Source organism: Cucurbita pepo, chromosome 9, assembly GCF_057944985.1.
Source record: "Cucurbita pepo subsp. pepo isolate OVF chromosome 9, ASM5794498v1, whole genome shotgun sequence".
NCBI classification, from domain to species: domain Eukaryota; kingdom Viridiplantae; phylum Streptophyta; class Magnoliopsida; order Cucurbitales; family Cucurbitaceae; genus Cucurbita; species Cucurbita pepo.
This window is the reverse complement of record NC_141806.1, coordinates 3790658-3816943: the sequence shown is the minus strand read 5'-3', so window position 1 is coordinate 3816943 and position 26286 is coordinate 3790658. Positions and strand designations below refer to the sequence as shown.

Below are 26286 nucleotides of genomic sequence, written 5' to 3'. Positions count from 1 at the left end.
TGATATGTTTATGATACGACATGACATTAATATGTATTAAATAATATGACTATGGTATGTCTTTAATATGATATAACTATAACATGTTATGTTAATGTTATGACACGTGTTATGATGTGATGTGCTGATGACACGATATATGTTATGGTATAACACGTTTGGCGATATAATACATGTTCTGACATATTTTATAATATGTTACGTGCTTGATATGACATAAGACAATGTATGATATGAATGATACAATATTCAACCCCAATGCACGGCTTAAAAGGTTATGTTGTAAAATGATATGATATGAAGAAAAATAGGAGTTGTTTTACATGATTTAATGAATAAAAATGTTGGACCTTGTGCCTCATTATGTGTTACATGCACTAGGGAATCTCCCCTTTTACTATGATACGGACGCATACGTTATGAGACAGGAAAACGATCATTATGTTTATCATAATGCTGCGATGATCACTATTCCAACCGGTTATCCGAAAATAACACCAGAGAATGCTATCCCGACCAGAAAAGGGATTCAAGAGGTGTGCAAACTGATTGTTGGGACCATCCTCGCATGTGAGGGTCGTGCACATTTTTCTCTCTTTTTATTTATTTATTTATTTCATTAGTATTTTCTTATATATATTAACAAAGAGTTTAAGCATTAATATATTACATATAAAAATACCCATTATTAGTGTAAGCCATAAAACTACTCATGGATGGTATAAAATTGGTACAAGCTTGAGAGGCAACTTTTTGTGGAGGTTGAGACTCAAACCCGAATTCTCTTCCATGTCCAACTCCTCCTCCTTCATCCCATTCGGCAGCTTCCAATCAAAATGGTACAAAAGATTCGCTAAAGCCAACTGCACAGTTTTCACCCCCATATTTAACCCCGGGCACATCCTCCGACCAGCCCCAAACGGCAAGAACTCAAAATGTTGTCCTTTGTAATCAATCGAGCTCTCTGAAAATCTCTCTGGAATGAATTCTTCTGGGTCGGTCCAACATGTGGGGTCTCGTCCAATTGCCCAAACGTTCACTTGAACCATTGTTTTTGGGTAAATATCGTAGCCTTCAATTTTGAAATGGGAGATGATTTCTCTTGGAACAAGAAGAGGTCCCGGTGGATGTAGTCTTAGTGTCTCTTTCACTATCATTTTCAGATATGGAAGCTCTTCTATGTCCCTCTCTGTTACCTTTCGTTTGTTTCCCACATAGTGTCTGATTTCTTCTTGAGCTTTCTTCATCAATTTTGGGTTCTTCGTGAGTTCTGCCATTGCCCAGACTACTGCAACTGAGCTAGTGTCTATTCCTGCTAAAAATATGTTCTGTTGATGCACATCATACAATAGAAAAAGTTACAAGACTGTGATATAATGGAGAAGGCATGAAGGATAGAGATAAAGCCAAAAAGGTCAATATCGGGTAAAATGTTAGAAAGTTTAGAAACTAAACTAAAAATTTAGTTTAAAAACCATTAAAGATTAGGGATAGAAGTTTCTTACCAAAAGAATAGCTTTGATGTTTTCATGGGTAATGACAATAGTACAAGATTCAACTTGCTTTTTACTGATAGTCAAAAGCACATCAATAATATCGTCTTGTTCTGGTTTAGGCCTCTTAGGATGAAGGTGTTCATCAATAACCTCTTGAAACAGAGCGTTGATCTCATTAAAAACTCTCTCAAATTTAGCTTCTCGTCCACTGAACCAATCAATGGTTTTCCCAATAAAAGGAACAGGAAAAAGCTCAGTAGCACTATAGCTTCCCAACAATGCGATAGCTTCATTCACAAGCTCATGAAATACATTCCCTTCAAACCTCTTTCCCCCAAAAGCAATTCTAAAAATAATACCACCGCTCAAAGCAAATGATTTTTGAGTAAGATCAACAACATCTCCACAAGAAGCAAATTTTGAAATCGATTGAATAAGTAAACCAACTTCTTGGTCTCTAATGGGTTCGTAAGATATCACCCTCTTCATACTGAACAACTCTTGCATACAAATTTTGCGTATCTCTCTCCAGTAATCACTGTAAGGGGAAAACCCAATATCAAGGAAATTATAAGTAAATTTTTTTATAGCTTGGGTTTGTGGTCTACTACAACTTTGAAGATCGTGGGTTTTCAAGATGGCACGAGCAGTCTCGGCAGATGATATGATGATGGTTTCTCTACGACCTAGGCTAAGACTCATAATGGGACCGTAAAGCTGAGAGAGGCGCCATAGGGATTCGTGTGGGAGCTTGCCAAGTTGATGCATGTTTCCAATGATTGGAAGCTTTGGTGGGCTTGGAGGAAAATTACCATGTCTTCTATTTGCAGCTGCTTTCCATTTTAGGAGGATGAAAAGTGAAGAGAGGAAGAGGAAGATGGGAAGCCATGGAGGGAAACGAAGGATAGACATCGGAATTTAGAAAGAGTTCAAGAACGAGAGGAAAAATATTATGAATAAAAAAAAGGTCATTCTTTAGATTAAATAGCATTTCAATTCTCATTCTCTTATATAATTTAAACGAAAACAATGAAATATTTTCAAATTTTTAATAGCTATCTTGAAAACTATAGTTTAAAAATTTATTTAAAAAGAAAATATGATGATACATAGAAGTACGAAATTTATTGATATTATTTTTATGGTGGTAAAAAGAACCTACTAGAATTTGGTCGTCCCTCCATGAAAGCAACAATATCTCGTCCTCTCACCAAAGAAAATAAAAATTAAAACACTACTTATCATCAAAATTTAGTTTTTTTTTTTTTTTTTTTTTTTTTTATAATTTAATTTTTGTATTTTAAAGTTTGTATTCGTGTGGACGTTTTTCCCAGTGAAATCAAGTTTAGAAGCTATGATTTCCATAAACCTAGTTATGGTCTGGTCCTATCCAACCCACTCTAGAGGCTCCATTCCTCAATGGTCACAAAAATCAACTTCAACTGCAATGGAGGTGGAAAGTTGTCCATCCCTTCTTGTTCTTTCATTTTCATGCAATTCTCGATCTTTCGATGCTTCAAAAGTCAGGATGTGTCAAGATAAAATATCTCACCCAAGTGAAATGATAAGAAGAAAAATCAATATAAATTTAGTAATTCTTTTTTTAAAAGGTTAGATTTTTTTAAATATATTTATTTTACAAATGAGTAGTAAAAAGAAAAAAAATTAAAAATTAAAAATCTATTGATTTCTTTTAATTACTTGTAAAATACTTTCTTTTTGTTTTGTCTATATCCCTATTGTCTCTTCCTTTTAAATTCAGTCATTCAAATGTTTAAATTTAATTTGAATATGAATATGTGTGGATGAAAATAAATTATTGATGACCCATCTACCACTTTCATCTCTAAGTTTATTAGTTTTCAATATATCAAGAATGACACTTGAATTTGACCTTCATTTATGGTGTATTTGTTTTAGACTTTCGAAGACTTTAAGATTTAAATAGTACAAAACGAAAAACATTAACCCACATCGTCGAGAGCAAGCTTTCGGTTGAGTTCTTAGATACACCAAAGGTACTCCTGGTCAAGAACTCCTATTACTGTCTGAAAACAATTTAAGACTAAAAACATATTGCGATTCTGATTGGGATGGTTGTCGAACTACCAAGCTGTCTATTTTTTAGTTTTTCATCTTACTCGAAAATTCAATTATTTTTTGGGAGTCTAAAAAGAAAACAAATGTGTCCAGATCATCAGCAGAAGCCGAGTATCAAGCTATGACAAATACTTGTTTAGAGTTACCTTGGTTGAGATACATTCTTTGAGACTTGAAAGCTCCGCTGTCCAAACCAGCATTGTTGTATTCAGATAATCAAGCATTATTGCATATAGCAGCCAATCCAGTTTTTCACGAACTTACGAAGCACACTGAAAAAGATTGCCATGTTGTTCGGAAAAAGTTAAAAGTTGAAATCATCAAACCCATATGTGCAAGCATTAGTCCACCAGGTTGTTTGCACCCCCTTGGGCCCATCATAGTGAGGATAGTTGTTCGTAGCCGGACGTCCGGAGGTCAGCAAACTCTCGAATATCATGAAGGCATGATGATGATCATCATCATAGTGTACGCCTCTTTACTCATTATCATAATTGTGGTGTAACCCAATGGATATGAACACACAATATGCACGAGGTCCCTATACTTTTCATCATGTCATCATGTCATCATATCATAATATAACATCACATCATACTAGCTCACATCATCATCATCATAGTATATAAGAATAAATGACACGTGCAAGGGCCACTAGCCACGTGTCGTCATACGTAAGACAAATCTTATACTTTACCATTAGAGGACTCCACTTCAAACTTAATATTCATGGATGGTATTAAATTGGTACAAGTTTGAGAGGCAACTTTTTGTGGAGGGTGAGACTCAAACCCGGATTCTCTTCCATGTCCAAGTCCTCCTCCTTCATTCTATTCGAGAGCTTCCAATCAAAATGGTACAAAAGATTCGCTAAAGCCAACTCCACAATTTTCACCCCCATATTCAACCCTGGGCACATCCTCCGACCACCTCCAAACGACAAAAACTCAAAATGTAGTCCTTTGTAATCAATCGAGCTCTCTACAAATCTCTCTAGAAATAACTCTTATGGGTCTTTTCAATATGTGGGGTTTCGTCCAATTGCCCAAACGTTCACTAGAACCATCATTTTCGGGTGAAAATCATAGCCTTAAATTTTGAAATGGGAAATGGTTTCTCTTGGAATAAGAGATACGGGTGGATGTAGTCTTAGTGCCTCTCTCACTATCATTTTCAAATATGGAAGTTCTTCTATGTCTCTCTCTATGTTACCTTTCCTCTGATTCTCACATGATTTTTAATTTCTTCTCGAACTTTCTTCATCGATTTAAAATTTTTCGCTAGTTCTGCCATTGCCCAAACTATAGTAATTGAACTAGTGGATAATCCTGCAAAAATTATGTTATCATACAATAGAAAAATGTTAGAAGGTCATGAGTTAATGAAGGATGCATGAGAGTAGAGATAAAAGCCAAAAATGCTCAATAACTCCTTTAAAAATTAAACTAAAATTTAAGCCTAAAAACCATTAAAGTTTAGGCATATAAGTTAGTTACAAAAAGAATGGGTTTGATGTTTTCATGTGTAATGACAACCGTGCAAGATTCAACTTGCTTTTTACTGATTGTCAAAAGCACATCAATGATATCATCTTACTTTGTCTTAGGCCTCGCAGGATGAAGATGTTCACCAATCACCTCTTGGAACAGAACATTCATCTCATTAAAAACTCTCTCGAGTCTAGCTTTTCGACCACTAAACCAATCAATTACCTTCCCCACAAAAGGAATAGGAAAAAACTCAAAAGCACTATAGCTTCCCAAGAGGACCTCAACTTTCTCACAATTTCATTAAATCCATCCACTTTAAACAACTTCCCAAAAACAATTCTAAAAATAACACCAATAGTGAGAGCAACGGACTTCTTAGTAAGATCAACAGCAGATTCACAAGAAGCTGATTGCGAAATTGATTCAATAAGCAAACCAACTTCTTGCTCTCTAACAGGTTCCTAAGTTAACATCCTCTTCATACTAAAAAGTTCAAGAATACAAATTTTTTTGTATCTCTTGCTTGTAATCACTATAAGGCAAAAACCCAATATCAAGAAAATTGTAAGTGAGTTCTTTTGTAATATCGGATTGTGGTTGATTACAACTTTGAAAATCGTGAGTTTTCAAGAAGGTGTGAGTGATCTCAGTGAAGGATAGTTTCTATACGACATAGACTGAGGCTGATAATAAGATCGTAAAGGTGAGAGAGGCGCCATAGGGATTTGTGTGGGAGCTTTCCAAGTTGGTGCAAGTTTCCTATGAATGGAAGCTTTGGTGGGCTTGGAGGAAAATTACCCTTTTTTCTATTTGTAGCTGCTTTTCTTTTTTGGACGATGAAAAGTAGAGAGAGGAAGAGGATGAGGATGAGGGGAAGCCATGGACGGAAACCAAGGAAAGACATTGGAATTTAGAAGGAAAAATATTATGTATCTTATAGTTTTTTATTTGCCCGTTTAACCTTCGAGTAGATAATATATAAATTTAGTAGTGAAATCAAGTTTAGAAGTTATGATTTTCATACATCTAGTTAACTGGGTCTAGTCCTATCCAACTATATCCCAGAAGTTCGATTGTTAGATAGTTCTCATGGAGTAGGCTCTTCCAAAGAATGATGCAAGCTGCAATAGAACATACCAATAAACGACAAAAATCATCTTCAAGGACTTCTGTTTCAATTCATTTGGAAAGTGGTCCATCCCTTCACGTTCTTTCATTTTCTTTTACATGTTTTTTTTTTTTTCATTTTCATGCATTACGTAGTATGTTTGAGTTACTCCCAATCTTTCGATACTTCAAAATCCAGAGTGTGTCAGATTAAATATCCCAAACGTAATGAAATGATGGAAAAAAAGTCATTATGAATTTAGTGCGTTAGATTTTTTTTTATTGATTTAATTTTACAAATGTATAGTAAAAAAAATATATATATATATAAATCTATTAAAATTCTTTTTAAAATATAAACAAGTAACTTAAAAAAAAAAAAAAAAAAAAAAAAAAAAAAAAAAAAAAAAACTAAAAATGGGGTAAACTTAATTACAATAGAATAAAAGGACAATACTAGCCTCCAAGTCACTAAATATGACTTATTTAGTGACTTTTATTGAACCATTTTTTAAGTAAGTCTATATTTTTATTGTCTTATCATTTTAAATTTAGTGATTCAATTATTTAAATTTAACGCAATTTGTGTGGTGAAAATAATTGTCGGTAACCCATCAACACAAGCTAGTTAAGCCAATACAATAATTTTTTTGTGTCAGTGTAGTGTAAAATGATCGATGCAACAATACAATTATTTGAGTCAGGTTTTAATAATTTAGTAGAAGAATGTCTTGATGTTCTAAGGTTCTATTTCACTTAATTATCATCCTATAATCACTCAAATTTATTTAAAAATAAAAAAAATAAAGAAGGTAGATTAATGAACCTTTATCATTTTTATTAATAACAAATTTATTTTTGAACCATTTAAAAGGTGGGAAGATTTTTTAAAACAATTTTAAGAATATTATTGAAGACAAACTTTATCGTTTTTTTTCTCTAAAGAAAAACATATTAATATTGAGTGTATAGTGGCAAATTCCAAGTAGCACACATTGTTGATATGGAATTGTTCGATGTGTACGTCAGCCATATTGTGACAATAATTTAAAACGCAAAGTCACCAAATTTCTATTCTATAATATTCATTGATGGTATAAAATTGGTACAAGCTTGAGAGGCAACTTTTTGTAGATGGTGAGACTCAAACCCGAATTCTCTTCCATGTCCAAGTCTTCCTCTTTCATCCCATTCCGCAGCTTCCAATCAAAATGGTATAAAAGATTCGCTAAAGCCAACTCCACAATTTTCACCCCATATTCAACCCTGGGCACATCCACCGACCACCCCCAAATGACAAAAACTCAAAATGTTGTCCTTTGTAATCAATCGAGCTCTCTACAAATCTCTCTGGAAGGAACTCTTCTGGGTGTTTCCAATATGTGGGGTCGCGTCCAATTGTCCAAACGTTCACTTGAACCGTCATTTTCAGGTGAAAATCATAGCCTTCAATTTTGAAATGAGAAGTGGTTTGTCTTCGAAGAAGGAGAGGTGCTGGTGGATGTAGTCTTAGTGTCTCTTTCACTATCATATTCAAATATGGAAGCTCTTTTACGTCTATCTCTCTGTTACCTTTCGTTTGTTTTCCACGTAGTTTCTAATTTCTTCTTGAGCTTTTTTCATCAATTTTGAGTTTTTTTGCGAATTCTGCCCTTGCTCAGATTATTGTAATTGAACTAGTGTTTAATCCTACCACAAATATATTCCGTTGATGGACATCATACAATAAAAAAATGTTAGAAGAAGGCATGAAGGATAGAAATAGAGCCAAGAAGGGTCAATACCTGCACAAAATGAGTTAACAACAAGATTGAAAGTTTAGAAATTAAACTAAAATTTTAGGAATAGAAGTTGCTTACAAAAAGGGAGGGAAGGGTGATTGACGAGTTGTTGAGCCAATTTTTGAAAAGGGGCCAGAAACCACAACTAAAGAGCTGAGAACCATGGGTAAGAATGTAACTTTCAGGCTCGAATTTCTACTATATGGTGAACCAAAACTCATGATTCTTGTTTGGTTAAATTCGTGGCGACATTTGGAACAAACTTTGTAGGAATTAATTGCTGAATCCAAGTTTTCTCGGCCACACACGACATTCGTGCGTGCATGCTCAATCGTGTGTGACTCAATCACGTCGCATCTCATTGTCATCTTGGTTCCCAACAACACGATTCATACATCATTATGTCGTCCCATGTCTTGGAATAGATCGACCATTTTGGTTTTTTCGAACACATTTGTTGGAAACTTACCCATGTGTCGATCATCTCATTGATGTTGTCCCATGTCTAAGGATACATTGGCCATCTTGACTTGTTCGAACACATTTGTTAGAAACTGACCCATGTGTCGATCATCTCATTGGGGTATCCTGAACATCCATCCATCTGGTTCACTTGAGTATCGGACTCTCCTGTGACCATACTAAACCATTTACAACATACGTTTCAGATAGTGGGTGTATAATCCAACTTCTGACATACAGGCTAGTCGCAATACCAACATACCTATGTCGTCCAGTAGTTGAAAGACCCTTTTCAAAGAAAGATGTAACAGCCCAAAAATAAATAAATAAATAAATAAAAATTATTATAAACAGAATAATAATAATAATAATAAATTAGTAAATAAAAATAATTATTCCCCCGTCTCTCTACTGTATCAACAGAAATACCTGCATCAAATTTATAGGAGATGGATTTTGATCAAGATTTACATGGGAGAGAGATTTGAGATTTCTCTTTTAAGTTATATCTCAGATCTTTTTCTTTATTCAATTATTTAGTTTTATTTAGCAATTTATCTTGTCAGAAAGATCTAGGTCAACCGGAGTAAAAAAATAGAATAGATTAAATTGGCCAAAATAATTGTAACCTAATTGAAAAGATAACAAACAAAAATAATAAAGGGTAAACAGATTTAAAGAATTTCTTCTCCTGCAAAAACAAACACAAGGCCAAAATAATTGATTAAAAAGATAACAAACAAAAATAAATAAGGAAGGGTTAAACAAATTTAAAGAATTTCTTCTCGTGCAAAAACAAACCAAAAAAAGAAAGGTTCAATTTAGTTTAGCTAGTAAGAGATATTTTGGTAGAGAGAGATTTTGTATTTGAAGAGGTCAGAGTTTTCCTTTTATTTTATTTTATTTAATGATATTAAAATCATCCTCAAACATAGGGAATAATTAAAAGAAGGGAAATACAGTAAGAGATAGGAAGGTTGTGAATATAATTGAAATTATCTGGAAAATGTTTAAGAGTATTAAACACTATAAGAGAAAATAGAATATCTGTAAAATTTGAATGGGTATTAAATGGTTTGTATGAAAATAATACTATAACAAACATATATAAATATTTCAAGATCTAACTCAGGCAAAGATTCTGACGTTTGCATGAAGTATTAACACATGGATCAATATAAATTAGAGAAACAATTTTGTAGAAATTCAAACTCGAAATTGATGTCATGGGCTCACATAGGTTGACTTGGAGTTCAACGGACTTTCATTAAGGATAACAACGGAATCGAACTGTCATTAAGGATATATTCGTGACAACGACTTAAGCTAGCCAGGTAAGTGACCTTACTATCGGCATGGTTATATTTGATGTTGACACGTGCCCTGTGGTTCTGCACGTGTCATATATATTGATATGTGTGAATTGTCTGTGGATCGATATGCTTCCTATATGTTATGTTATGTTATAATATGTGGATTGTAGGATAATAATTATGGTTTGATGTGCTCAAGGATATGTTTGAGATATGATACGAGAAGGATGCACAAAATGAAATGCAACGATAGAAGTAAGATACGTTCATGAAACGTTAAGGTTAGGTTCTGTACCGGAGTGCTACGGATAGGAGAGATTGTTGAAAGAATACGGTTAGGTTATGGGTAGAAAAGGATAGGTTTGTGATAGATTGATAGAACGATAGCGTTAGGATACGTTATTGTGATGATATGACTAAGGTACGTTACGTAATGATATGTCTATGATAGGTATAAGAACGTTAAGGCTATGGTAAGTTTGAGAACGATATGACTATGAAGTGTTTACGTTATGACTTGTATATGATATGATACATTATATGCTAGATTATTATGCTTAAGTATGTAGTTATGTGAACGTGAATGTATGCTATGTATGCTTTTAGTCTGATGTGATGTGTAATGCATGTAACGATATGAGGTCCTTGAATGATGATGGCATGTTTGTATGGAATATGTGAATGTGAACAGCATGAGTTGTATGACATGAAACACGGTAAACTGTCTAGAACCATAACCCCGATAAAAATGTGTATGAAATGTGAAATGAAAATGAGAATGACATGAAGCCTGGAATGTGACAGGGGGTTATGGTCATTAAAGATAAACGTAGAAATAGGGGGACGTCATGCATTATGTGTGTTCATGCATCTGGGGGATACCCCCATCCCATCACGAGGGTACGGACGCGTGCATCCAATGGCAGGACAACGATCGTTGTGCATTGCATAGCGCTGCCGTGACGGTTCTAGTTTTAACGGGTCCCGGCATAAGGGGCTCCCAGAGTACGGCCACCGACTAAGGAATGTGGCTCAGCGGTGTGCGAACTAGCTAGTGAGCCCATACTCGCACGTATGGGCTGTGTGTAGAGTATATGGTACACGTCCACGATTACCCGTTAGGATTGCACCGTAGGAAAAACGAAAGGAAACGAAAGATAGGTCCCATCATTTCATTGTATGTGATTGTTGCATTTAACCCCAATAGTGGGGTCACTTACCGAGTATTTCTTTAAATACTCAAGCCATGTGCTATTACATTTTTCAGTTTAAGGCAAGACATTCCTGTACGGCTGACGACGACATCGCAACTCGAGATCATGGCACATGCATAGGATAGTGGTATTTATTTTCTTAGACTTAGGATAGAATAAGATGTTTTAAACTTAAACGCTTATTTATTTTATTTCGGGTCTTTTGTTGTGTTGTTTTAAAGATGTTTTCGAAACACGTAAGTCCATGGTTGTGTTTTAAGCTAAAGGTTATGTTTTATGGAATTTAAATGAAGTCTTCCGCATTCAATGTTTATGGTACGTATACAGTAGCGACCTTAAATTAAGTAGAAAATTTTGGGTCGTTACAAAAGACGTCCAAGATGCTCGTTCCATGACGTTCGCCCACACTGACACACGCATGTGTTACAAGGTAGCTAGCTTAGGCCACAAGACCTAGGGGTGAGAGCCTGCGCCATGCCTCCCCCTATAGTACATTTTGAGGTATTTCCAATCCTTCTCGAGTAGAGGTCATTTCAATGAGTAGACATACGACCTCGTGCATAATCCATCGAATATCCGTTTCACACCAGATTTTGTGGACTTTCATCTTTCATATCGACGATTTAATTTTTGAGCCATATGCTGAAACTCATATCCAAATCCGGACTTCTAAGGTTATGGTCCGGGGCCCTATCTGGCCCTCTTCGAGCTTGTCTTCGACACTCGTGTCGTCTCGTTCTCTCGAACTTTTTGCATGCCTCGACTTAGCTTCAATACACACTCTTGGTGTGTTGGATGATGCACCATCCTCCTCGATCACATCATGGCACTTTTCAGTCTTGGCCCCTATGTGGCTAGATGGACACCCCTTGAGGGTCGCCCCTTGTCTGTTTTGTGTGTGGGGGTCACAACCTACTTTCTCCCAGTGAGGTTGTGACAGTGTCCCCCACTTAACCTAATCATTGTCCTCGATGACTTTCTCATGGGCACAATCGTATTGTCGATTGTGACATTCTCCCCCACTTAATCTTAACATCTTTTCGATGATGACTTGAATATTGGAGTAGCTACACACTTGACATGCTTACTTGTTCATGCTTTCAGAATGAATATGATTTGGACCGATCCAAGTGGACCGTCTTCTACCTTTATCTATGCTTGATTTCCTCGCCCTTTTTCCCTCACTTGATGCTTGTGTTATAGCCATGGTAGTTCCGATTTCTTCAGCAGGTTCAAAGATCTCTATGAGATGAATTTAACCAGCCAAGAATTATCAAATTTCATAAGGAATGAACGAGTTTGGACAAATTTACCCTAGTTTTCGACAAACTTACCATTCAGTTTATAACAATCTTAGAAAAAACATAATAATAATGGTAACTGCACCTCTCTTAACCTCCCACAACTTTTTCAAAGTACCTCTGTCATCCTTCCTTCCTGCAAAAGTAAATAGAAAACAAAAATTTTTGTTTTATTAAGTGAAGATAAAAATGTTTTTACTCAAATTTATGTGGGAATGGAGCTTAACCAACAGCTAAATCTTTATTTTCTTTTGTCCCCAATTATTTAGATTTTAGTTAAAAATTAAATACTAAAAACAATTTATGTGTTCTACTAAATGGCATGATCGGTGGCCCCCATTTTATGAAAAGAAAATAATAAGAATCATTCAAATGGGCCAAAATACTGTAAACATAATTAAAAAAAAAAAAAATTATACGAACACTGTGAACAGAATTAAAAAAAATAAAATAAGAAACGAAACAGAGGATGAAAATAATATTATAACAAACAATATTTGGATTGTATGATCTAAATAGCCGAATAATATTGACATATTTATTTAAGTTAAATTAAGTTAGTAATTGAGTTACTAAAGGAATTAGGTGAATGTATTTAATAGGGTGAAGCACCTCGGTATATGTGGAAAAGAATTCGAGGTACGAAGGCAAGCCAATTCAGAATTAGATAGAAACTTCGGCAAAAGTCAATCAAGTAAGTGGTCTTACTATCGACATGGTTAGAAATTGATGTTTGTATGATGACACGTGCCCGTGGTTTTGTACGTGACATATGCTTGGTATGTATGAAATGTTTATGAAATGATGTGATTATAATATCTTTAAAAAATAATAGGACTACAAAATGTTTATAAAATTATTTGACTATGATATCTTTAACAAATGATATGACTATGATATGTTTATGAAACGATATGACTATAATTATAAAATGATATGACTATGATATGTTTATGAAACGATATGACTATAATATGGTTATAAAATGATATGACTATGATATGTCTGTAATATGATATAACTATAACATGTTATGTTAATGCTGACACGTGTTATGATGTGATGTGCTTATGATATGATAAATGTTATGGTACAACACGTTTGACGATATAATACATGTTGTGACATGTTTTATGATATGTTAGGAACATGATATGACATAAGACAATGTATGATATGAATCATACAATATTCAACCCGAATGCACGTCTTAAAGGCTATGTTGTAAAATGATATGATATGAAGGAAAATGGAAGGGGTTATTTTACATGATTTAATGAATAAAAATGTTGGGACCTTATGCCCATGTGTTACATGGATTAGGGAATCTCCCGCTTTACGATGGTACGGACGCGTTCGTTATGAGGCAGAAAAATGATCATTGTATTTATCATAATGTTACTATGGTCACTATTCCTATCGGGTGTCCGACAATAACACCAGAGAATGCTATTCCGACCAGGAAAGGGGTCTAAGAGGTGTGCGAACCAATTATTGGGTCCATACTCGCTTGGGAGGGTCGTGCACATTTTTCTCTCTCTCTTTTTTTTTTAAATTTATTTCATTAGTAATTACTCTTACTTATTTCCTCACCTTTTCTTATATATATTAAGAAAGAGTTTAATCATTAATATATTACATGTAAAAATACCCATTATTAGTGTTGACAAAAGTCATAAAACCTTACCATTAGAGGACTCCACTTCAAACTTAACTAGAGGACTCCACTCCAAACTTAATACTCATGGATGGTATAAAATTAGTACCAGCTTGAGAGGCAAGTTTTTGGAGATGGTGAGACTCAAATCCAAACTCTCTTCCATGTCCAAGTCTTCCTCTTTCATCCCATTCTGAAGCTTCCAATCAAAATGGTACAAAAGATTCGCTAAAGCCAACTCCACAGTTTTCACTCCCATATTCAATCCCGGGCATATCTTCTTACCAGTCTCGAATGGCAAGAACTCAAAATGTTGTCCTTTGTAATCAATCGAGCTCTCTGAAAATCTCTCTGGAATGAACTCTTCTAGGTCTGTCCAGCATGTGGGGTCTCGTCCAATTGCCCAAACATTCACTTGAACCATTGTTTTTGGGTAAAAATGGTAGCCTTCAATTTTGAAATTTGTAATGGTTTCTCTTGGAAGAAGAAGAGGTCCGGGTGGATGTAGTCTCAATGTCTCTTTCACTATCATTTTAAGATATGGAAGCTCTTCTAAGTCACTCTCTGCTGCCTTTCTTTCGTTTCTCACATGATTTCTGATTTCTTCTTGAGCTTTCTTCATCAATGTTGGGTTCTTCCCCAGTTCTGCCATTGCCCAAACTAATGTAATTGAACTAGTATCTATTCCTGCTTAAATATTGATGCACATAATACAATTATAAAATAAATTTAAAAAAAAGAAAAAAAGCTCAATATGTGCGCGAAAACTAATTAACCACCCGATTCAAAGTTTAAAAATTAAACTAAAAAATTAGCTCAAAAACCTTTAAAGATTTGGGATAGAAGTTGCTTACCAAAAGAATAGGTTTAATGTTTGCTTGGGATAGCCAAAAGCACATCAGTAATATCATCTTGTTTTGGTTTAGGCTTATCAGGATGAAGGTGTTCATCAATCACTTCTTGAAACACAGCATGGATCTCATTAGAAACTATCTCAAGTCTAGCTTCTCGTCCATTTAACCAATCAATGGCCTTACCTACAAAAGGAATAGGAAGGAACTCAGAAGCACTATAGCTCCCCAACAATGCCACAGCTTCATTCACAAGCTCATAAAATCCATCCCCTTCAAACGGTTTCCAAAAGCAATTCTAAAAATAATATCAGTAGTGAGAGTAGTGGACTTCTCAGTAAGATCAACAACAATTCCACAAGAAGCTGATTGTGAAATCGATTCAATCAGCAAGCAAACAAACTTCTTGCTCTCTAATGGGTTCATAAGATAACACGCTCTTCATATTGAAAAGCTCAAGTATCCAAATTTTACGTATCTCTCTCCAGTAATCACTATAAGGTGAAAACGCAATGTCAAGAAAATTGTAAGTGAGTTTTTTAACTGATTGAGTTTGTGGTCTGCTGCAACTTTGAAGATCGTGAATTTTCATGAGAGTACGAGCTATCTCGACAGAGAGTACGATGATGGTTTCTACACTGCCAAGACTGAAGCTGATAATGAGACCGTAACACTGGGAGAGGCGCCACAGGGATTTGTGTGGGAGCTTGCCAAGTTGATGCATTTTTCCTATGATTGGAAGTTTTGGAGGGCTTGGGGGAAAGTTGCCCTTCTTTATATTTGCGGCTACTTTCTGTTTGAGGATGATGAAGAGTAAAGAGAGGAAGAGGATGAGGAGAAGCCAGGGAGGGAAAGGGAGGGAAAGGAAGGAAAGACATTCGAATTTAGAATTCTCTTCCAGGTCCAAGCCAGGGAAGGAAAGCCAAGTTTGAGAGGCAACTTTTTTGGGAGGGTGAGACTCAAACCTGAATTCTCTTCCATGTCCAATTCCTCCTCTATCTCATTTGGCAGCTTCCAATCAAAATGGTAAAAAAGATTTGCTAAAGTTAACTCCACAATTTTCACCCCCTATATTTAACCCTCGGCACATCCACGGACCACCCCCAAATGGCAAAAACTCAAAATGTTGTCATTTGTAATCAATCGAGCTCTCTGAAAATCTCTCTGGAATGAACTCTTCTGGGTCTGTCCAGCATGTGGGGTCTCGTCCAATTGCCCAAACGTCCACTTGAACCATTGTTTTTGGATAAAAATCGTAGCCTTCAATTTTGAAATGGGAGATGATTTCTCTTGGAATAAGAAGGGGTACCCGTGGGTGTAGTCTTGGTGACTCTTTCACTATCATTTTTAAATATGGAAGCTCTTTTAGGTCTCTCTCTATTACCTTTCCTTGGTTTCCCACATGATTTCTGATTTCTTCTTGAGCTTTCTTCATCCATTTCGGATTTTTCGTTAGTTCTGCCATTACCCAAACTATAGTAACTGAACTAGTGGATAATCCTGCAAAATTATGTTCCGTAGATGCACGTCATACAATAGAAAAATGTTAGAAGGCTAAGAGTTATAAAGAAGGCATGAGGATAGAGATAAAAGCCAAAAAAACTCGATAACTAATCAATACGAAATTAAAAGTTTAAAAACTAAACTAAAACATAAACTTAAAAATCATTGAAGTTTAGGCATAGAAGTTGCTTACAAAAAGAAATCATTAAAGTTTAGGCATAGAAGTTGCTTACAAAAAGAATGGCTTTGATGCTTTCATGTGTAATGACAACATTGCAAGACTCAACTTGTTTTTTATTGATAGCCAAAAGAACATCAATGATATCATATTGCTTTGGCTTAGGACTCGCAGAATGAATATGTTCATCAATCACCTCTTGGAACAGAACATTCGTCTTATTTAAAACCTTCTCAAGTCTAGCTTTTCGGCCACTAAACCAATCAATTACCTTCCCCACAAAAGGAATAGGAAAAAACTCAGAACCTCAACTTCACTTGCAATTTCATTAAATCCATCCACTTTAAACAACTTCCCAAAAGCAATTCGAAAAATAACACCAATAGTGAGAGCAATCGATTTCTGAGTAAGATCAATAGTAGCTTCACAAGAAGCTGATTGTGAAATTGATTCAATAAGCAAACCAACTTCTTGCTCTCTAACGGGTTCGTAAGATAACACCCTCTTTATACTAAAAAGTTCAAGCATACAAATTTTACGTATGTCTCGCCAGTAATCACTGTAAGGTGAAAACTCAATATCAAAAAAATTGTAAGTGAGTTTTTTTGTAACATCAGTTTGTGGTCTGTTGCAGCTTTGAAAATCGTTGGTTTTCAAGAGGGCACGAGCGATCTCGGCGGAGGATATGATGATGGTTTCTATACGGCATAGACTGAGGCTGATAATGGAATCGTAAAGGTGAGAGAGGTGCCATAGAGATTTGTGTGGGAGCTTTCCAAGTTGGTGCAAGTTTCCTATGAATGGAAGCTTTGGTGGGCTTGGAGGAAAATTACCGTTTTTCCTAGCTGCTTTTCTTTTTTGGATGATAAAAAGTAGAGATAGGAAGAGGATGAGGGGAAGCCATGGATGGAAATGAAGGAAATACATTAAAATTTTGAAAGAGTTCAAGAAGGAGAGAAAAAAAAATATTACAAATTAAAAATGGTCATTCTTCTTTAGATTAAATAGACGTAAAACAAAACGTTAATTGTTTCAATTCTCATTTTCGTATATTATTTGAAAGAAAACAATGAAATGTTTTCAAATTTTTAGTGGTGGTCTTAAGAAACGGTAGATAAAAAATTTATTTAAAAAGAAAATATGATGGTCTATAAAATTCCACCATTTCTTAATATTATTCTTAGGGTACCAAAAAATAATGATATATATAATAAAAATGAATTTAAAATGTTTTTAATATTTATTTAAAATAATAAATATATATATTTAAATGAAACATGTGGTCTATAATTTTTTACGATAAATTTAAAAATAAATAAATATTATTTTTCGTGGTAGAGTTCACGTTTTATTGGTCCGTATGAATTCCTATTTTTACAACTTAATCACCATTTAAACCCATCAAACTCATCACCTTTTTATATTTTTCCGAACACAACACAGAATATTTCACAATACATAACTTTCATAGTTTCGTCGATCTAAACTTTTTTTTAAAAAACCTCCATTGTTGCTCCCTCTCAAGTTTCTAATTTTATTTCTTGTTTATCTTATTCTGAGAGAGATGTCTATTGTAGTGTGAGAAAATTGTATATCTAGAATTGTGGTGTGTGGTGTGTTTCTATAAAGTTTTAGACAATTGTACCGGTTTGATCCTGAGTTGTGGAAAGGATTGAGTTTGCTCTTGAACTTGTAAAAAGAGCGGTGTAGCGGTTGGGCTCTCATCCGAAGAAAGAGTAAAGAAAGGTTTATTCAAATTCCAAAAAGGCGCGTGGGAGTGGAGTAGGTCGAGTTTGACTGAACCACTATAAAACTACTGTGTTATATTTTCTAACCCTTTTCCTATTTAAATTGTAAGTTATTGTTAAGTTTTATTGTTATTTAAAAAAAATTAATAATTATATTGTTGAAACCTTATTCACCCCTCTCGGGTTGCCATATCTAAGAATGTTTGATTAATCCACCGCACCTAAATGGTGCAAAATTATCTTATTTATAATCAAATAAATTACAAGGATATGGAAATAGTAATAAATTGAAATAACAATAAATGGAAAGATACATGTGGTAATAAGGCAAATATTAGATATTTGCCATATAATAAAATATCAAATATAATATATATGGTAAACTATAATTTATTACTAAATATCCTTAACATCCCACCGCAAGCTGAGCGTCGGATTTGAACGAACGTGAAGCTTGGATCTGAAAAATTCAAAGAGGTTGAGAAACACTTTTCGTGAAGATGTCAACAACCTGGTTTAGAGGAGGCGTAGAGAAACACTTTCTTGGCCATCGAAAATTGCAGAGGGATCGCCGCTCAGCGGCGATGCTGCCTTGGCTTCGGCGAGAATATGTCTAACCCATGAAGAGGGATTGTCGCTTAGCGACGATGCTGCCTTGGCTCTGGTGAGAATATGTCTAGCCCCAAGAAGTAGAAGGGGAAACTTAGAGCAAGGGACAAAGACAATGTTGAAGCCGGAAGAGTCGCCACATTGGGCGAAAGAGCCAATTTTGGCGAGAAGGGCGGCGACAACTTGGTTGGTGAAGAGGCCAGTGCGGCGCCCAGATTCCAAAGGTAAATCTCTGCATAAAGTCGATGGGCTTATCGAGATTCTGTATATTTCCGAAGAGAACGCTGATGAAGATCCTAAGATTAGGGCTTCTGTCAAGGATGAAGGATTAAGGGAAAATTGAGAAGAAAAGGAAAGAGGCTATGTTTGGATAAGGTGAGGTTGTATGTACAGAGTATGACGAAGGATGATTTGGAGGTCAAAAGGGTGGAGCCGAAGAGTAATCAATCGGCTCTACACGTGGCAGCCATGACGATTGCCCCTGCGGCGTCAAAGCCAGCAGTGGTGGTGGAGAAGAACAGTAGAAGATTTCAAAAGCCATTGAAAAGGAAGGATTCGGGTTGGTAAACCAAAATGACTCTGATACCATAATAATGTTTGATTAATCCACCACACCTAAATGGTGCGAAAGTTATCTTATATATTATCAAAAAAATTACAAGGATATGGAAATAGTAATAAATTAAAATACAATAAATGGAAAGATACATGTGGTAATAAGGCAAATATTAGATATTTGCCCTATAATAAAATATCAAATATAATATATATGGTAAACTATGATTTATTACTAAATATCATTTTGATCCAACAATTTGACTTTTTGATGGTGGATTGATCGGACCATAGAGATAAGAGTGGATAAGCTGCAATCTTTCAGTGGCTCTCCACTTGATCTGCTTCGGAAATGGAACACAGTGGTGTTTCCCTTTGACACACGCCTCTCAGATGGTTTTCACATCTTCAATTTCAGGTAAACCCACAACCATCTCTTTATTGCATAATGTGTGAAGTCCCTTGTAGCTGAGATGCCCATATCGATGGTGCCACAACTCTGCCTTGTCTGAGATATCAACCGGCAGACATCTTTCCTTTGTTTTGTCATTTGATTCACCCAACAGGATAAACATCCTGTTAGCACTCATAACAGATTCTGCTATTTTCCTCTTGAGGGATGAAAGATGCTGCATGTGTTTCGATCTACTCCTCTGCTATTTTCCTCTTGAGGGATGAAAGATGCTGCATGTGTTTCGATCTCCTCCTTTGAATTGCACGTCTAAACCCCTTTCTTGAAGTTGTCCAACACTAAGCAGGTTGTTCTTCAATTCCGGAATATAATACACATCGTTGATCACATAGCTTATTCCCTTAAGCATTATTTTCACTACTCCTTTCCCACCAACAATCAGTTTGTGATTATTCCCAAGCTTGACATTATGTGTGAAGATAGTGTCCAAGCTTGAGAACATACCTCTTTCTCCACACATGGTTTGAACACCCAGAATCCACGAACCACACCTCTCATCTTTTAGTGCCTTGAAGCTCCACATAGGTCATGAGAAGAACTTCATCCTTTTCTTCGATTTGTGCAAAATGTGCTCCATTCCCATTTGGACATTCATATTGGAAATGTCCAAGTTGGTGGCAGTTGTAACACTCGATTGTTGCTTTATTGAATGAGCGTCCTCTGCCCCTGCCTCAACCTCTGTATGATCCTCTGCCTCTGCCTCTAACATTGAGACTACCTCTGACATTGAGAGCTTGATCATCTTCTTCATGACTGATCTTCTTAAATTTCTTTTCATGCACAGATAGAGAGCTTTGCAGTTCGTCAATCGTCATCTTTCCTGTGTCTTTTGACTCCTCGATGGATACCACCACATATGTGAATTTTTCAGTCAGAGTTCGAAGTATTTTCTTAACAATCTTCGAATCTGACATGTCTTCTCCGTTGCTTCTCATCTTGTTGGAGACAGCCATTACTCTTCCAAAATAATCATCGATGTTTTCTTCATTCTTCATTTCAAGAACCTCACTTAAGGTTTTGAAAAGAGACCGCTTCACCCTTTCGTTGCCTCCAAACTTTTTCTTCATCGAATCCCAAATGATCTTGGATGTTTTGCGATTCAAGATCTGTTCAAACACAACCCGATCAATTGCCTGAAACAAGTAGTGCTTCACTTGATGGTCCTTCATCTTGAGCTCCTCAAGATTCCTTTTCTGCGCTGCAGTCACTTCGATTCTCTCTGCCGGTTCGGTGTAACCCTCTTCCAATAGACTCCACAAACCCTTGGCACGCAAGAGGTTTTCCATCCGTTCACTCCAATGGTCATAGTGACCATCAAACTTTAGAATCTTGGTGAGTGTTTTGTCGTCACTCATTTTCTCTCTTGGATCACTTTGTTTTGCTTTGGCTCTGATACCAAATGATAAATGTAAATTTCAGATACTGGCACTAGAATGATCTGTCTTTATATACATAAAACTGCAGAAAAAACGTAAATACCACTCAACTAGCTCCACTAATAACAAGAAAATAGCTAACAGAAATTGACCTGTTCTAAACCCAGAGAATAGGTCTTTGTTGAAATAATCTAAAATTGACTCAACACTCTTCTGGGTCTTTCCAATATGTGGGGTCATGTCCAATTGCCCAAACTTTCACTTGAACTATCGTTTTTGGGTAAAAATCATAGCCTTCAATTTTGAAATGAGAAATGGTTTCTCTTAGAATAAGAAGGGGCAGGGGTGGATGTAGTGTTAGTGTCTCTTTCACTATCATTTTAAAATATGGAAGATGTTCTGTCTCTCTCTAAACTTTCCTTTGTTTCCCATATGATTTCTGATTTCTTCTTGAACTTTCTTTATTGATTTTGGATTTTTCACTAGTTCTGCAAGTGCCCAAACTATTAGTTCATAATCCTGCAAAAATTATATTATGTTGATCCACATCATATAATAGGAAAATGTTAGATGGTTATAAGTTAACTAAGGATGCATGAGCATAGAGATAAAAGCCAAAAATGCTCAATAACTAGTTTAAAAATTAAACTAAAATTTAAGCCTAAAAACCATCCAAGTTTAGGCATAGAAGTTGCTTACAAAAAGAAAGGCTTTATGCTTTCATGTGTAATGATAACGGTTGTGTAATGATAACGGTGTAAGATTCAACTTGCTTTTTACTTATTGCCAAAAACACATCAATGATATCATCTTGATTTGGCTTAGGCCTCGCTGGATGAAGATGTTCATCAATCACCTCTTGGAACAGAACATTCATCTCATTAAAAACCCTCTCGAGTCTAGCTTTTCGGCCATTAAACCAATCAACTACCTTCCCCACAAAAGGAATAGGAAAAAATTCAGAAGCACTAGCTTCCCAACGGAACTCAACTTCACTCACAATTTTATTAAATTCATCCACTTTAAACAACTTCTCAAAAGCAATTCTAAAAATAACACCACTAGTGAGAGCCACGAGTAAGATCAACAGTAGCTTCACAAAAAGTTGATTGTGAAATTGATTCAATAAGCAAGCCAACTTCGTGCTCTTTAATGGGTTCGTAAAATAACACTCTTCACACTAAAAAGTTCAAACATACAATTTTTTTTTTTTTTTGTTTGTATCTCTCGCTAGTAATCACTGTAAGGCGAAAACCCAATATCAAGAAAATTATAAGTGGTTTTTTGTGGTCTGTTGCAGCTTTGAAAATCGTTGGTTTTCAAGAGGGCGCGAACAGTCTCGACGAAGGATATGATGATGGTTTCTATACGGCATAGACTGAGATTGATAACGGGACAATAACGCTCAAAGAGGTGCCATAGGGATTTGTGTGGTAGCTTTCCAAGTTGGTGCAAGTTTCCTACTAATGGAAGCTTTGGTGGGCTTGGAGGAAAATTACCCTTTTTTCTATTTGTAGCTGCTTTTCTTTTTTGGATGATGAAAAGTAGAGATAGGAAGAGGATGAGGGGAAGCCATGGACGGAAATCAAGGAAAGGCATTGAAATTTAGAAAGAGCTCAAGAACAACAGGTCATTCTTCTTTAGATTAAATAGATATAAAATAAAACGTTAAGGATTTCATTTTTCATTTTCATATATTATTTAAATGAAAATAACTAAATATTTTCCAATTTTTAGTTTTGGTCTTTAAAAATGATAGATAAAAAAATCATTTAAAAAGAAAATAAGATGGTCTATAAAAGTTCACAATTTCTTGATATTATTTTTACCTGGCAAAGAAAAAATGACCGTCCACTTCGTAAAAGCAACAAACTATCATCTCTAACCATGAAAAATAAAAATTAAAATAATGTTTCGAACTTTAATTTTTGTTTTATAATTTCTGTATTTTAAAGTTTTTATTTGCATGAACAGATTTGTTTAACCTTCTAGTAAATAATATATACATTTACATGTATGATTTTCATAGATCTAATTAATTGAGTCTAGTCCTATCTAACCGCATCTCAGAATTTCGATTGCTTGGTGGTTCTCATGGAATAGCCTCTGAAAGAATGATACAAGCTACAATAGAACAGACCAATAAACGACAAAAATAATCTTCAACAACTTCTGTCTCAATGCATTTGGAAAGTGGTCCATCTCTTCATGTTCTTTCATTTTCGATTACATGTTTTTTTCATTTTCGTGTATTGCATAGTATGTTTGAGTTATTCTCGATCCTTTGATACTCGAAATTCAAAGTGTGTCAGATCAAATATCTCAAACGTAGTGAAATGATAGAAAGAAAAGTCATTTTGAATTTAGTACGTTAGATTCTATTTTTAAAATATAAACAAACGCAACTTAAAAAAAAAAAAAGATAACTAAGTCAACACACAATAATTTTTCTTTGTGTCAGTGCAGTGTAAAGTGTAAAATTTTCGGATGCAAAATACAATTATTTGGGTCAGATTTTAATAACTTAGTGGAAGAAGGTAAGAATATCATCCGCAAAATTGATGTTCTAGTTCACTTAATTACCACAATATAATCAAGAAAAAAAAATTAAAAAAAAAAATGAGACAAAAAAAAAAAAAAAAACACAAATATTAAATGTTAGGTAGATTAATGAAACTTTGAGAAGGACCCATACTCGTCGGCAAGAGAAAAAACGAAGATTCTGTCGTTTTATTTGGAATTAGGACACGATCTTGAAGGGAAACGTTCATGGAGGGAAGCGTGATTGACGAGTTTGTTGAGCCAATTTTTGAAAAGGATGACCCATAAACCACAACTACAGAGCTTAGAACCTTGGGTAAGAATGCAACTTTCAAGCTCGAATTTCTACTCGCGAAGCAAAACTTATGATTCTTGTTTGGTTAGATTCGTGGGGACGTTTGGAACAAACTTTGTGTAGGAGTTAGTTGCTGAATCTAAGCTTGTTCGGCCACATACGATGTTCATGCGTGCTACTCAATCGTGTGCGACACAATCACGTCGCTTCTTATTATCATCTTGGTTCCCAACAACACGATCCATAAATTGTGATGTCGTCCCATGTCTTGGGATACATCGGTCATCTTGGCTTGTTCGAACACATTTGTTGGAAATTGACCCATGTGTCAATCATCTCATCTGGATATCCTGAACATCCATCCATCTGGTTCACTCGAGTATCGAACTCTCCTGTGTCCATGCTAAACCATTTGCGGCATACGTTCCAAATAGCGGGTGTATAATCCAACCTCTGACACATGGATTAGGGCGCAATAGGCACACATGTGCCGTCCAATACTATCCTTGAAAGACCCTTTTCAAAGAAAGACATCTAAGATGCTCATTCCATGATGTTTGTCCACACTGACACACTCATGTGCCATAGGATAGCTCGCTTAGGCTTGGGGTGAGAGCTAACGCCATGCCTCTCTCATAGTACATTTTGAAGAATTTTCAATCCTCATCAAGTAGAGGTCATTTTAGTGAGCAGACATACGACCTTGTGCATAATCCATCAAGTATCTGTTTCACACCAAATTTGGTCGACTTTCATCCTTCATACCAACGACTTAATTTCTGAGCCGCACGCTGAAACTCATATCCAAACCTCGACTTCTAAGGTTATGGCCCAGGACTTTATCTGGCCCTCTTCGAGCTAGTCTTCGACACTCATGTCGCCTCGTTCTCTCGAACTTTTTGTATGCCTCGACTTAGCTTCAATGCACACTCTTGGTGTATTAGATGATGCACCGTCCTCCTCAATCGCATCCTGGCACTTTTCAGTCTTGCCCCTTACGTGGCCGGATGGGCGCCACTTGAGGGTCGACCCTTGTCTGTCTTGTGTGTGGTGATCACAACCTACTTTCTCATGGTCACAATCGTATGGTTGATTGTGACATTCTCCCCTATTTAATCTTGGTATCTTTCCGATGATGACCTAAATGTTGGGAGCTACGAGCTTGACCTATTACTTGTTTGTGCTTTCAGAATGAATACGATTCGGAACGATCCAAGTGGACCATCTTCTACCTCTATCTACGCTTGATTTCCAGCCGTGGCCCTTTTTCCCTCACTTGATGCTTGTGTTATAGCCATGGCAGTTCCGATTTCTTCAGCAAGTTCAAAGATCTCTATGAGATGAATCTAACCAGCCAAGAATCATCAAATTTCGTAAGTAATGAACGAGTTATGGCCGTTGGAAATTGGTAGTTTTGGACAAACTTACCTTGTTTTCCCCCGGAATCATTTCTCATCATTTGATTCAGTTTGTAACAACCGAAAATAATAATAATAATAATAATGGTAACTGCACTAATCTTAAGCACCTCTGTCGTCCTTCCTTCCTCCAAAAGCAAAAAGAAACAAAAAAAATGTTTTATTCACATTTACTTGAATTGAGTTAAATTAAATTATGAATTGAGTTATTCGAATTAGGTGAGTATATTTAATAGGGTGAAACACCTCGATATAAGTGAAAAAGCATTCGAGGGACGAAGGCAAGCCAGTTCGGAATTAGATAGAAACTTCGGCTAAGACCAATCAAGTAAGTGGTCTTATTATCGGCATGGTTAGAAATTGATATTTCTAAGATGACACCTGTCCCGTGATTCTACACGTGTCATATGCTTTGTATGTGTGAAATGTTTATGAAATGATGTGACCGTGATATCTTTAGTTAATGATATGATATGATTATGATATGTTTATAAAATGATAGGAGTATGATATGGTATAACATGTTTGGCGATATAATACATGTTGTGACATATTTTATAATATGTTATGTGCATGATATAATATAAGATGATGTATGATATGAATGATACAATATTCAACCCCAATGCACGCCTTAAAGGCTATGTTGTAAAATGAAATGATATGAAGAAAAATGGAAGGGTTGTTTTACATGATTTAATGAATAAAAATGTTGGGACCTTATGCCTCATGGTGTGTTACATGCATTAGGGAATCTCCCATTTTACGGATGATACGGACGCATACGTTATGAGGTAGGAAAACGATCATAATATTTAT

The 26286-nt window shown here is 35.6% G+C and overlaps 1 protein-coding gene and 3 pseudogenes across 1 annotated transcript; all 4 read right to left on the bottom strand.

The window, feature by feature from the left end:
• Positions 1–549: 549 nt before the first annotated feature.
• On the bottom strand, positions 550–2427 carry LOC111802024 (cytochrome P450 71B34). The gene is made up of 2 exons (XM_087127132.1): positions 1506–2427; positions 550–1328 (listed from the first exon to the last, which is right to left on the bottom strand). Exons 1-2 carry the CDS (start codon positions 2406–2408, stop codon positions 711–713), a joined length of 1521 nt encoding a protein of 506 aa, XP_086983258.1. The 5' UTR covers positions 2409–2427; the 3' UTR covers positions 550–710.
• A 1908-nt stretch (positions 2428–4335) lies between these two features.
• LOC147791027 (cytochrome P450 71B19 pseudogene) lies at positions 4336–5990 on the bottom strand (annotated as a pseudogene).
• A 1288-nt stretch (positions 5991–7278) lies between these two features.
• LOC147791026 (cytochrome P450 71B26 pseudogene) lies at positions 7279–14558 on the bottom strand (annotated as a pseudogene).
• A 230-nt stretch (positions 14559–14788) lies between these two features.
• LOC111802071 (cytochrome P450 71B34 pseudogene) lies at positions 14789–17380 on the bottom strand (annotated as a pseudogene).
• Between the last annotated feature and the right edge of the window lie 8906 nt (positions 17381–26286).